This window comes from Mustelus asterias, chromosome 16, assembly GCF_964213995.1.
Source record: "Mustelus asterias chromosome 16, sMusAst1.hap1.1, whole genome shotgun sequence".
Lineage (NCBI taxonomy): Eukaryota > Metazoa > Chordata > Chondrichthyes > Carcharhiniformes > Triakidae > Mustelus > Mustelus asterias.
The window spans coordinates 92,841,384-92,855,822 of record NC_135816.1 but is presented as its reverse complement, the minus strand read 5'-3'; the positions used below and the strand labels follow the sequence as shown (position 1 = coordinate 92,855,822).

At 46.4% G+C, this 14,439-nt stretch overlaps 1 protein-coding gene across 1 annotated transcript in view; it reads left to right on the top strand.

The window, feature by feature from the left end:
• Positions 1–853: 853 nt before the first annotated feature.
• The window catches only part of LOC144505394 (NACHT, LRR and PYD domains-containing protein 3-like), a 50,520-nt gene continuing 36,934 nt past the window's right edge, over positions 854–14,439 (top strand). The window contains exons 1-2 of the mRNA XM_078231505.1: positions 854–884; positions 3,598–3,731. Of these exons, the coding sequence (XP_078087631.1) occupies positions 854–884; positions 3,598–3,731 (165 nt within the window). The remainder of the gene's footprint in view (positions 885–3,597; positions 3,732–14,439) is intronic.

Genomic DNA, 14,439 nt, shown 5'->3' with positions numbered 1-14,439 from the left:
TTGCAAAGAGGTGGAAGTGTTTTTGAAATATGCTCATGGGCATTTATCTGGAGTAGTTTGTCTCTGGCGCAATGCTAATGTGGCCCTGAGCAATTAGTTGGGACAATATTTGAATTGGAGGGATTGCAACACAGATTTAACAGAAGGATACCTGAAGTCCAGGATTTATATTGTCAGGCGAGTTTGCACAAGATATGATACCATTCAGTGACGTTCAAAAAAGTCAATAGGCGATTTGATTGAACACTTTATGATATAAAATAGAAAAAAAATTGCTGATGCTAGAGAAGACTAAGTTAAGGTGACAGAAAATAAAGTTTAGAGGCAGCCATTGAGAAATGTAGGTAGATTTGTTTTTGCAAAGGAACTGTGGCAAAAGTTTTAACCTCATTCCCGGAAGTGGCAATTGTTCTTTATCAAGTGTTGATTTGAAATCTAATATTTATAGATCTTCGTTGAGCAAAGTTATCGGGAGAAAGACGGGTATATGGATTTATGTCACAGAACAGTCACAATCTCATTGAATGGATAGGCACGGGGAGGGGGGGGCGGGGGTCCTGAATGGCCTTTCCTTCACCTCATACTTGCAGTGTTGTTTCCTGTTCAATAGTTCTTGCCGTTCTGAAATTTATTGCTGATCCGGGCATTATAGATAGAGATAGTAGATGGAAGGTCAAGTTTACTCTGAAGTGACGTGTGACTGCCACAATTTCAGACACCGTTCCGTCCAACTGCAATATATCACCACCCTCCTTCCCCCGGTAGAGCAGGGAGAGAAGGATAATGGGAAATTGAACTGAGTCAAAAGATGTTTTGATCGAATTTATTAGGAGGCCTTGTTTTGAGTTGCGGAATGGTTGCCAATCAGAGGACACAGATCGAAGGTAGTTGACAAAAGAATCAGAGGAGTGAAGGAAAAATACATTTTTTGCATGTGTGGTTATGATCTGAAATGCTATGTCTGAAAAGACGGTTGAAGCAAGGAAAAACCATGTTAAAAACAATGGAATGTTGTTTTTTTAACGAGAGAGAATTAGAATACTCAAGAGTAGTTGTAATGTTGCAGTTAAGGGTTAGGTCACATCTGGATCAATCTAACTTTCTTACCAGAATCCATTTTCAAAAATTAATCCATTGTATTTAAACTGCTAGCAGCCCTGCTGAGAGTTGAACTCGCCTCTCCAGAATATTACTAAGATCTCTGAATGAATCGTTCAATAAGCAGGGGCGGCACTGTAGCACAGTGGTGAGCACTGCTACCTCACAGTACCAAGGGCCCGGGCTCAATTCTGTCCTTGGCAGACTGTCTGTGTGGAATCATCACATGTGTCCCAGAAAGTTTGGTTCGGGGGATTCGCAGGGTGAGTACGTCGGGTTATAGGGTTGGACCAGGGTGGGATGCTCTGATAGAGTGTCGGTGTAGCCTGGAGGAGTTCAGGTGACGGCTGAGGCCTCCTTCTGCCCTATGATTTAATAATTCCAAGATTGTTACTTTGCTCCCCTTCGCCAAGATGGAGCATGCAAACACGCACGAAAATGTTATTTTGCTTCCTTTACGGTTGGAACTAAGCCTAAAATTGTTTTCAGGGATCTGTTACTTTGCCAACACAATAAACCTGCAAGTTGTGACACAGCCTCCACTCTGATCATAGAACAGGGTGGGGAGATAACAAGTTCGAGTATTACTGCACAGCTGTGATATGTAACTGGCCGTTTCCTGGAGTGATTTCACATCCGACACAGCATGTTAAATACTGGCTCTGACAATTCCACTTGAGAATAAGGAGCGACTGCACAAGGTAAATCCAAGCATTATAAAGGCCACTCTTGAAATTGCCTGAGAAAGCCAATCAGCGTTTTGTTGTCTACAGCTGCAAGGTAAACATTTAAAACGTCATATTTTTTAAAAAATAAGGTTATTGAAAGGAAGCAATACGAATGTAGTTCAGGTGTTGGTGAATTTTCAATTCCGAATTTCTAAGCAAAACCAACCTCAAATGAAGACCTGAACATTCAGTTCACAGTATCTTCTACTTAATAGCGACATTATTCAAAGATATGTCGTTGTTGTTGGAAGACTGTTCATCTTAATTCAGTAAATGATATTGGATGCACAATGAGGAACATAGATATGAGGTGATCAGAATGTTCTTGAATTTTTATTCGACATTCCAATTCACTATCTCGTAATACTTGAAATTTCTGATTCCAAATATCTGTGTAGATATTAGCAGAACATATCAATCTCGTATATTTCATGTGTTTGAATAGTTTCTGCCAGTTCCAAACATGAAATAATACTCCCCTTTCAAACACGAGATTCCAGTTGCCATACAAAGAATATGGACCATTTGGGAATATGATTTGTGATGTAAATATTAGTCAAGAGAATTGATGGAATCGGATAGTTTAAGCAGAATGAAAACGTTTAGTAGTTTGCCAATCTGAGGAAAGGGATGGGAACGTTTGTTTAGATTGTTTGGTGCATGATTTCATCTCAGGAAATGAACTGGAGTCAGCGCGAGGAACAGCCACAAGGATTCTAGTTAGATTACCACTCAAAGCCGTTGTTAATGCTCAGGAAATACATTGGACTATTTCGCCTTTCACGTAAAACTAATAAGCTGTTTTGAGGCAGGCATTCCACTGATTCCTATTTCAAAAGAATACAATCACGATTAACAGGGCCATACCATTTTGCCCGTCATGCGACGTGGGCACAATTACTAAGGCCAGCATTCATTGCCTACTCATTGAATTGTTGTAGTCCATATGAGAAAGATACCCCCATAATAATAAAAACAAAATACTGCAAATGCTAGATAAACTCAGCGGACCTAGCAGCATCTGTTCAAAGAGAATCAGAGGACGTTCACATGTTGTTAGATAGGGACTTCTCCAGCAACAGTGAAGGAACTCACTGAAAAGCTGAGGCTTTTCAGCTCTGGAATAATTTTCGTCAACACTTGTAAACTCTCCCCAATGCCTTCACATCTTACTACAGCTTTGATTCCCTACGTTCCTAAGTGTAGCCCAAGGTTCCTCCCCTGGACGACATCCTTGATGAATTCCAGTGTGCTATCCTGTAAATTGTTCACTCCGATCCTCGCTCCATGTGCCATCTTATTTTGGGCTGTTGTGAGCCAGCCAGAACATTGTACATGATGAATGGGAACAGTTGCGAGGATCGACAGAAAAAAAAAACTAAGGGAACTTTTGTTCGACTGGAGCAGGACAGAGGGAGAGATTCTCAGCAGCAGTGCTGAGGGTGAGTAAAGTGCTGTGATTTATTTATTTAATCCGTTTTTTTGCGGGCTTTTTTCAAGGGTTTAAACTAAGGGAAGTGGGAGTAGGCCGCAGGGGATTCTGGGAGATTGTGTTTTTTTAGTATAAAAGTCAATCTATGCGGCGGGCAGCGTCGGCAGCGGGCAGCGGAGTGAGTGGGGAGCAGAGTGTGAACTGGCTTTGGTTCACAGGGCTTCGGCGAGGACAGGCAGAGGCAGGGTAGAGTTTCACTTTTAAATTACACCAACTCATACAAGGTAAATTGGTATGAAGGGATATGTAATGTGCTGTTTCTGCATGATGTGGGAGAAGTGGACCCCAAGGTGGACCCCAGGGACCATGTCGGCAGTAAGTGCTGGTTGCTGGAGGATCTCCAGCTCAAGATAGATGAACTGGACTCTGAGCTACAGACACTGAGGCTTATCAGGGAAGGGGAGAGCTATCTGGATAATGTGTATGAAGAGAAAGTCACGCCCCTTAGACTGACACTTAGCTGGGGGTCAGGGACAACAGAGAGTGGCTGCCAGTGAGGCGGGAAGTGGGGAGAAGAAGGGAAGTAGTTTGCGGGAGGTAAAGTCCCAAGAACCTCAGCCCTTAAATCTTTGTAACAGATTTGAGGTTTTTGCCACCAGTGTAGATGGGAAAAATGACTGCGGGAAGGACGAGCAAACTGTCAGCAGTGCCAGGGTGAAGGGTGCTGCTGCAACGGAGAAATCAAAGAGAAATGTGGTAGTAATTGGGGATAGTGTAATTAAGGGCATAGACGCTGTTCTCTGTGACCAGGAGAAGCAATACCGTAGGTTGTGTTGCCTGCCTGGTGCTCGGGTCCAGGATGTATCATTTGGGCTGCAGAGGAATCTGGAGTGGGAGGGTGAAAATCCAGTTGTCGTGGTCCATGTAGGTGCCAATGACACAGACAAAACGGGAACTAAGGATCAACAGAGAGAGTACGAAGAGCTGGGGAACAAATTAAAAAGCAGAACCAACAAGGTGGTAATTTCTGGATTACTACCTGAGCCACGCGCAAATTGGCGCAGGGTTAATAGGATTAAGGAGACGAATGTGTGGCTCAAGGATTGGTGTGAGAGGAATGGGTTCGAATTCATGGGGATTGGCCCCTGTATTTGGGCAGATGGGACCTGTATAGATGGGATGGTCTCCATTTGAACCGTGCTGGGATCAGAGTCCTAGCGAATCGTAATAATAGGGCTGTAGATAGGGCTTTAAACTAATTTATTGGGGAGAGGGTGCAGAGGTAAGAGGAATTACGAAATCAATGGTAGAGGACAGGGAGCGAATGCAAGTGAATGAGGGCATTCAAGTAGTTAAAGGAGTAGAGGGCGAGGGAGAGGTTGCTAGCGTTTCATCAAATCGGGTCCAGATAAAAGCTGGAATAAAGACACTTTGCCTGAATGCAAGAAGCATTCGGAACAAAGTTAATGAGTTGATGGTGCAAATCAGCACTCATGGATATGATCTAGTGGCCATTACAGAAACGTGGCTGCACAGAGACCAGGACTGGGAGATGAATATCCAGGGGTACCAGGCATTTAGGAAGAATAGACAGGAAGGAAAAGGTGGTGGGGTAGCTCTATTAATAAAAGATAATATCAGGGTAGTAGTGAGGGATGACATAGGCTCTAAGGAACAAAACGTGGAATCGTTATGGGTAGAGATAAGGAATAGTAGGGGGAGAAAGACACGAGTAGGCGTGGTCTATCGGCCCCCAAATAATAATGTTGAGGTGGGGAGGGCTATAAACAAGCAAATAATGGATGCGTGCAAAAACGGAACGGCAATAATCATGGGGGACTTCAACCTGCATATTGATTGGCTGACTCAAGTTGGAAGGGGTGGGATGGAGGAAGAGCTCTTAGAATGCTGTCGGGATAGTTACCTTGAACAGTATGTTACAGAACCGACGAGGGAACGAGTTATCTTAGATCTGGTAATGTGTAACGAGGTAGGTAGAATTAAGGATGTTCTTGTGAAGGACCCTCTTGGGTCAAGTGATCACAATATGGCCGAATTTCTGATACAAATGGAAGAGGAGAAAGTAGGGTCCCATACCACCGTCCTCTGTTTGAACAGAGGGAAGTACGAGAGGATGAGGGCTGATTTGGCAAAGGTGGACTGGGAGAGCAGACTGGTAGGTAGGACAGCTGAGGAACAGTGGAGGATTTTTAAGGAGATCCTTTTCAGTACGGTGATAAAGAAGGGCTGTAAGAAAAGGGATAACCAGCCGTGGATAACGAAGGAAATTAAGGAGAGTATTAAATTAAAGGGGTCACGAAATGTCCTTGGCAGACAGGATTAAGGAGAATCCCAAGGCATTTTATTCATACATTAGGAACAAAAGGGTTGTCAGGGGAAAAAATCAGACCTCTCAGGGACAAAAGTGGGAAATTATGCTCAGAGCCCAAAGAAGTAGGGGAGATCCTAAATGAGTACTTTGCGTCGGTATTCACAAAGGAGAGGGATGTGTTGACTGGGAGTGTCTTGGAGGGGAGTGTTGAACCGTTGGAGAAAATCTCCATTACAAGGGAGGAAGTGTTAGGTTTTTTAGGGAATATAAAAACTGACAAATCCCCAGGGCCTGATGGAGACGAGAGATGAAATCGCTGGGCCTCTGATGCAAATCTTTGTCTCGTCACTGGACACAGATGAGGTCCCAGAGGATTGGAGGATTGGAGGATAGCTAATGTAATCCCGTTATTTAAGAAGGGTAGGAAGGATAACCCAGTTAATTATAGGCCGGTGAGCTTGACGTCCATGGTGGGGAAGTTGTTGGAGAGGATTCTTAGAGATAGGATGTATGCGCATTTAGAAAGGAATAAACTCATTAACGATAGTCAGCATGGTTTTGTGAGAGGGAGGTCATGCCTCACTAACCTGGTGGAGTTTTTTGAAGAAGTGACGGGAATGGTTGACGAGGGAAGGGCGTGGATGTCGTCTATATGGACGTTAGTGAAGCGTTTGACAAAGTCCCTCGTGGTAGGCTGGTGCAAAAGGTTGGATCTCATGGGATAAAGGGGGAGGTGGCTCGATGGGTGGAGAACTGGCTTGGTCACAGAAGACACGGGGCGGCACGGTAGCACAGTGGTTAGCACTGCTGCTTCACAGCTCCAGGGTTCCGGGTTCGATTCCCGGCTCGGGTCACTGTCTGTGTGGAGTTTGCACATTCTCCTCGTGTCTGCGTGGGTTTCCTCCGGGTGCTCCGGTTTCCTCCCACAGTCCAAAGATGTGCGGGTTAGGTTGATTGGCCAGGTTAAAAATTGCCCCTTAGAGTCCTGAGATGCGTAGGTTAGAGGGATTAGCGGGTAAATATGTGGGGGTGGGGGGTGGGATTGTGGTCGGTGCAGACTCGATGGGCCGAATGGCCTCCTTCTGCACTGTAGGGTTTCTATGATTTCTATGACAGAGGGTGGTAGTGGAAGGGTCTTTTTCTGGCTGGAGGCCTGTGACGAGTGGTGTTCCGCAGGGCTCTGTATTGGGACCTCTGCTGTTTGTGATTTATATAAACGATCTGGAAGAAGGTGTAACTGGGGTGATCAGTAAGTTTGCGGACGACACAAAATTGGCAGGACTTGCAGATAGTGAGGAGCATTGTCAGAGGTTACAGAAGGATATAGATAGGCTGGAAATTTTGGCAAAGAAATGGCAGATGGAGTTCAATCCTGATAAATGCAAAGTGATGCATTTTGGTAGAACTAATGTAGGGGGAGCTATACGATAAATGACAGAACCATAAAGGATGTAGATACGCAGAGGGACCTGGGTGTGCAAGTCCACAGATCCTTGAAGGTGACGTCACAGGTGGAGAAGGTGGTGAAGAAGGCATATGGTATGCTTGCCTTTATAGGACGGGATATAGAGTATAAAAGCTGGAGTCTGATGATGCAGCTGTATAGAACGCTGGTTGGGCCACATTTGGAGTACTGCGTCCAGTTCTGGTCGCCATACTACCAGAAGGACGTGGAGGCGTTAGAGAGAGTGCAGAGAAGGTTTACCAGGATGTTGCCTGGTATGGAGGGTCTTAGCTACGAGGAGTGATTGGGTAAACTGGGGTTGTTCTCCCTGGAAAGACGGAGAATGAGGGGCGATCTAATAGAGGTGTACAAGATTATGAAGGGTATAGATAGTGTGAACAGTGGGAAGCTTTTTCCCAGGTCGGAGGTGACGATCACGAGGGGTCACGGGCTCAAGGTGAGAGGGGCGAAGTATAACTCAGATATCAGAGGGACGTTTTTTACACAGAGGGTGGTGGGGGCCTGGAATGCGCTGCCAAGTAGGGTGGTGGAGGCAGGCACGCTGACATCGTTTAAGACTTACCTGGATAGTCACATGAACGGAGTGGGAATGGAGGGATACAAAAGAATGGTCTAGTTTGGACCAGGGAGCGGCACGGGCTTGGAGGGCCGAAGGGCCTGTTCCTGTGCTGTATTGTTCTTTGTTCTTTGTTCTTATCAGCCATGATCTTATTGAATGGCGGGGCAGGCTCGACGGGCTAGATGGCCTACTCCTGCTCCTATTTCTTATGTTCTTATGTTCTTATGAACTTCACCTAATCGACGCACGAGTGCTAAAGTAGCATGGTTGTTTTTAATGCTTTCAGGTAAATTCAACATGTAACAATCAGCAGTAGTGCCACGATAATAAATCTGCCCTATTCAAACACAATATTCTCATTAATAATGCAACTATTTAGCACTGCTTTTCACCATTTGGTTAAAATAATCCCAGCAAGTTTTATCTGTTTCGGGCTCTCTCTGAAATGTGTGCAGTAAAAACTGAGCAATATTGTAGACAAGGTTCTGAGTGTGTACCGAATAATATTACTGCAGGCAGAACGAACGTCAGGCTTGTGTTTGTAATTTCTCAATGATGACCACCAGCGTGACAACTCAGCTCAACTGTCCAGCTGGGGTGTAAATGTATCTTCGCATGTAAGCATCAAATGTTCCAGTTCGAGCCAGTTTAATTTTTATTATTATAGTTAATTTAAAGTGAACTTTACCCCAGAGCGGTCGAACGTGTTTTATTAATTGACACATTTTGTAGCAGACATTAACTTAAGAATAAGGAAATGATTCATATGATAGAACACTGAGGGGATTTATGAATAGATGCTGTAATAAAATTGAAGCAGTAGCTTCCTCATATCACCGGATTTAACTATTTATAAAGCGAACCGGTGAAGTACAGTGTTTCGTGTCAGGGTGTGTGTTTTTTGTGAGAGCGCGGGGTACGAAAGAGGTGGAGTGAGGCGATCCGAGAGACACAATTAAAGGCTTCCCAGGCAAACGGTGTAAGATTACATCAACTGATGTTCACAGGGACAGTGATGTGCGTGTCTGGGGCTGTGTGGGTAATCCATGTGCTTGGATGACTCAGTCAATGGCATGGCTGGTCATGCACTGGAATAAAGTTAGGGGGCCGAAAGAATGGCGCTTTCATGTGTGTCACTGGGATATCTGTACGCAGTTTGGTCAGTAGATTATATTTGTAGGGCAGGGCCATGAGTTTGCATAAGTGCGGCTGGGTGGAGTGATTGTGGATTCTGAGGTTGGGTCAGTGGTATGTGTATCTGTACTAGAGAAGTTGGGTGACTGAGGTGTGGATAGGAATTTAGTATTGTTACTGAGAAAATAAAGCGTGGATGTGATGCTGGGTGAAAGGAATATGTCTGTGTCTGCTGAGGTAGTTGTTTTGTTCCTGGATCAGAGGAGTGTGCGTATGTCACTGGTTCAGTGAGATGTGGGTGTGGGGCTGGATGAGTGAATGAGAGGCTGGGTTAGTGGGTATAGGTTCGGGTCAGGGGGATCAGTTGGTGTGGGGCATGGACAGCGGATGTGGGTGTGGTGTTGGGTCAAAGGAGTGTGGGCGTGAGGCTGTGTGAGTGTGGTGTGAGTGTGGGATTGTGTCAGTGGATTTGGGGCTGGGTCAATGAGATGCGGACCTGGTTGGTTGACTGTGAGTGTGGGGCTATGACAGCGGATCTGGGACGTTTCAGTGGGTATGTGCTGGTGCCTGGATCAGCAGGATGAGTGAGGCTCCATCAGTGCTGTGCGAGGCTGGGACAGTGAGGTGTAGGTCAGGGACTGTGATATTGTGGTGTCGGTTTAGGGCTCCTTCAGTGGGATTTGGTTGTCAGGTTGGATAAGTGGGCTGCGAGGCTTTGATAGTAGGCTGTACATGTAGGACTGGTTGAGTGGGCTAAGGGTATCGGGCTTCTTCAGTTGGGTCTCGGTACCAGGCTTATTTGATGGGGCATGGGTTTGTGGCTGGGTCAGTGGGATGTAGGTGTGTTGCTGGGTCATTGGGGAGTGGGTGTGTAGCTGGGTCAGTGCTTTGTAGATGTTGGGTTAACACAGTGCGATGTGAGTATCGGGTTTGCTCAGTGGGGTGTGGATTTGGGGCTTAGTCAGAGGGGCGTAGGTGCAGGACTGTGTCAGTGGCGCAAGAGTGCGATGTTGTAAGGGGCGGATTTACCATGAAACGCACAGTGCCCAGCCGCAAGGCACCCAAACGACACGTGTTCCAAAATGATGAGCGGGCACCAATCAGCGAGAGAACTACTTTGAACCCTCTTGCGAAACCTATTTGTCAATCTTTCTGCTGAGCAAATCAGAGAGGAGGGAGCAGCTCTTTAATGACACAATCGACAGTTGGAACCGTATTACCGATGAGGAGTGTACCGAACGGCATTACATAATGAGTGGAGACCCAGTCTGCGGAGCCTGATGGGAATTGTAGTTCGGACGTGCGCACCAGCAGTTTGGCCCAGGATTCTGGAGTTGGTGGTGCCCACTTGTAAATCCCAGTCCGGGCGGCGGGAGCCATTATTTCAACCATTTAACCCTCATTCACTCCCCCCTCGCCCCCAGGATCTTCCTCCCTTGGGCGGCACGGTAGCACAGTGGTTAGCACTGCTGCTTCACACCTCTAAGGACCTGGGTTAGATTCCCGGCTTGGGTCACTGCCTATGTGCAGTTTGCACGTTCTTCCTGTGTCTGCGTGGGTTTCCTTCAGGCGCTCTGGTTTCCTCCCACAATCCAAAAATGAGCGGATTATGTTGATTAGCCATGATAAATTGTCCCTTAGCGACCTAGGTTGGGTAGGTTAGAGGGATTAGCGGGTAAATATGTAGGGATATGGGATAGGGCCTGGGTGGGATTGTGGTCGATGGGCTGAATGGCCTCTTTCTGCACTGTAGGGTTTCTGTCATTCATCTCCCAACTACCTTCATTCACCTCGACAATTTCCACTCCCTCACTTCCTTATAATCCCCGTTAGCATTTTTCAACCACTGGCATCCACCCTCAATCCCTGGCACTCGCATTCACTTCCTCTCCCCCCCCCCCCTTCTTTACCACCATCGCCCAGCCACACCCTGCGATCCACAGCCTCACCTGCCAGCCAACGCCCCACCCTACCCTTACACCATCATTTACTCATCCTCATCCCCTAACTCATCTACACCAGGCCACAAACCTCTTCCGCACCCATCTCTCCTCAGTTTGTCCATTATGACTCTCTCCAATTTTTACAGATGCTCATAGAAAGCAAGCTTTCCGGACGTATAGCAGCTTGGAATTGCTCCTGCTCTGGCCAAGTCAAATAAACTACAAAGGGTTGTGAACGTAGCCCAGTCAATCACGCAAACCAGCCTCCCATCTATCGACTCTGGCTGCACTTCTGGCTGCCTCATAAAAGCAGCCAGCATACTCACGGACCTCACACAACTCGGGCATACTTTCTTCCACCTTCTTCCGTCAGGAAAAAGATACAAAAGTCTGAGATTATTTAACAACCGACTCAAGAACAGCTTCTTCCCTGCTGCCACAGAAGTTTGAATGGAGCTACATGAATTAAACTGACTCTACACACTGGCTATGTCTGTAACACTATATTCTGCACCTTCTCCTTTTCTTCTTCCCTATGTGCTCTATGAATGGTATGTTTTGTATGAATAGTGCAGAAGAAATAATAATTTTCACTGTATCCCAATGCATGCGACAATAATAAATCAAAATAAATCGAGTGCTCACCCCCCAAAAAATCCCTCCTTACCCTAACCCTCTCACCTCAAATCCCTCCCTCACCCCTCCATACACCTCTTTCACCTGCCAACCCTTTCCCTCAGCCAAAACCCTCCTCTCCTCCATCCCCCTCCCCCATCCCCAGACTCCCTCACTCAAACCTCTATACCCCTCTCTCACCCACAAATCCCTTCCACAGCCAAAAGCCCTCTCTTCCCCACCCTTTCCTCATTCACATCCCCTCACCCTAATGCCCATTCCCTTTCTCTCATCCGCCAAAGCCCCCCCCCACTCCAAACCTCACATTCACCCCTTCATCCCCCTTCTACACACCCATTCCCCTCCCTCACCCACAATCCACACATCCTGCACCCCCATTGTCCCTCCCTCACCACTATCCCTCTGACCTTCATCCTTTCTGCTTCACCAGCCATCCACCTCTGTGAAAACCCTGATTATGTGCGATATGTTTGGAAGACCCGTTTGTATCCAGGTTCTTTCAGTGGTGAACCTATCCTGAAAGTAGCCTTCACCCAGAGGGGTGTCACTTGGTCTTGTGATACAGTTGGCTACTATAAGTATTGAAGGCGCCGTCCCCTTCACAGTGGAATATCGGCTGTAGCAGTGCACCATCAGCTCAATAGTAGAGAAAAACACATTCAGCAGTATATCCCTCCCTTTCCACTGAGACCAGGGCATTTTATTCCAAGTTAAACTTGCTTTCCCTGAGAAAGACCAACGTATTCTCCTTTTCGATTAATGTTCTATCTTCATTTATGTTATCACAGGCATGGAAAAATGAAGCTCAGCCAAAGGGCCCGACAAAGTATTAATCTGCCTTGGAGGGCTATGTGAATGTGCTGTCGTTGTGTGCCGAACCTATGGTTTGAGAGTTGCGATTCAAATATGGATATGTTGCGGGGAGACGAGTGGGCGTTTGGGCGTGGGGTGGGGAGGGGGGCGCGGGGGAGGGGGCGTAGAGGGAGAACTGCGGACGCTTGGCTGACTGAGAAGGGGGAGGGGAAACCAACGGAAGGATTTGCACAGAGTGGACGTTCTTTGGAAAGGTGCCAAGGCTGGAGTAAAATGTGAGGCACGGGTAATGGAATTCATCGTTGAATTCCATTACCCCTGCCTCACATTTCATAGGGGAGACTGAAAGTGTGTGTGTGTGTCAGTGTGTGTGGGGGTTGGGCGGCGGGGGGGGGGGGGGGGGGCGGTGGGGGGGGGGAGGGGTGGGGGGGGATTGGGAGTTGTGAGGGTGATGGAAGCGTGCTTGTGAGGATTAGAGAATGTGAATTAGGTGACAGAGTGTGAGGGGTTGAGTGAGTGTGGAGTGTTGATACCGGTGAGGTGGGTGAGGAAGTTTCGATTAGTGTGAGGGGAGAGGGAGCATCTGAGTGTCTGTCAGGGCCAGATGCCTGTGCAGAGACAGAGTTTGATTTTTGTCAGATTGTCAGTGTGCGGGGACAGAATGTGTGTAAGAAGGCAGAACGAGTGTGCAGGGGTAGAAACATGTGCGTTGGGGTGTGTGCCATTTGAGCTGGTTAAAATCAAATACAAATGAAAAAAACTTGGACAGGAAAATAACAGATAATTTCACCCAGGAAATTAGACAATTTGCATTGTAATACAAAGAAAAACAAAGATAGAAAGGCAATTGCAACAGAAAGAGAGAGCGGGAGAGGGAGAGAGAGAGAGAGAGAGAGTTGCGGCCAAAAAGAAGGAACGAGAAGGGAAAATTCAATAGAAAGAGAAATAAAGAGTAGTAAGTGAAAGAGAGAGAATAGTCCTGGCAGGAAAAAATAATAATAAAGAGAGAGAATAAGAACTTCAGGAACTGGAAGGAAAATTATAATTGGGGTAAGATTGCAAGAGTATATGGTATGCTTGCCTTTATAGGACGGGATATAGAGTATAAAAGCTGGAGTCTGATGATGCAGCTGTATAGAACGCTGGTTAGGCCACATTTGGAGTAATGCGTCCAGTTCTGGTCGCCGCACTACCAGAAGGACGTGGAGGCATTGGAGAGAGTGCAGAGAAGGTTTACCAGGATGTTGCCTGGTATGGAGGGTCTTGGCTATGAGGAGATTGGGTAGACTGGGGTTGTTCTCCTTGGAAAGACGGAGAATGAGGGGAGATCTAATAGAGGTATACAAGATTATGAAGGGTATAGATAGTGTGAACAGTGGGAAGCTTTTTCCCAGGTCGGAGGTGATGATCACGAGGGGTCACGGGCTCAAGCTGAGAGGGGCGAAGTATAACTCGGATATCAGAGGGACGTTTTTTACACAGAGGGTGGTGGGGGCCTGGAATGCGCTGCCAAGTAGGGTGGTGGAGGCAGGCACGCTGACATCGTTTAAGACTTACCTGGATATTCACATGAGCAGCCTGGGAATGGAGGGATACAAACGATTGGTCTAGTTGGACCAAGGAGCGGCACAGGCTTGGAGGGCCGAAGGGCCTGTTTCCTGTGCTGTACTGTTCTTTGTTCTTGTTCTCTTTATTCTTTGAGTAGCGGTCTAAATAGCAGATGGTTTTGGGTTTGTTCATCAATCAAAATTTGGGTTTCAACATCAATTTCTGCCTGCGAGGGATAGCAACTGGGGAAAAGGAAATCCTTAGATGGCAAAGGCAAATTTTAACTTGAGGCAAATTATCCTTACTACCTCATCAGGAGGTAGTGAGGATAGTTGGCCTCTGGTTGAAAAGGAAAAATATGAGCTAGAAGAGAAATAAAAAACTTTAGATGTTTTCATTGTAATAAAGTCGGACACAGGAAATCGCAGTATTGGCGACTTACGTAAAGCACTGGGTAGACAGACGTAGTAGAACAGGAGAAACCAATGGGGTTTGATAAGTGGCAAGGGAAACATGGTTGAAGCTAAAGACGTGCAAAAGTATGTACAGCCTCTTCCGGTGATTTTTAAAATATAAACAATTGCCAGATCTCAGCATTTATTTTTTAATGTGGGTTAATGCAAATGACAATGTAAGTGTTAATGTATGCCTACTTGTGACACTGATAAATAAATAAGTAAAATAGAGCGCCAATCAGGTGGGTCGGTATCAGAATCATTCCCGAGGTAACGCTCACCAGTGATAGCGCAGG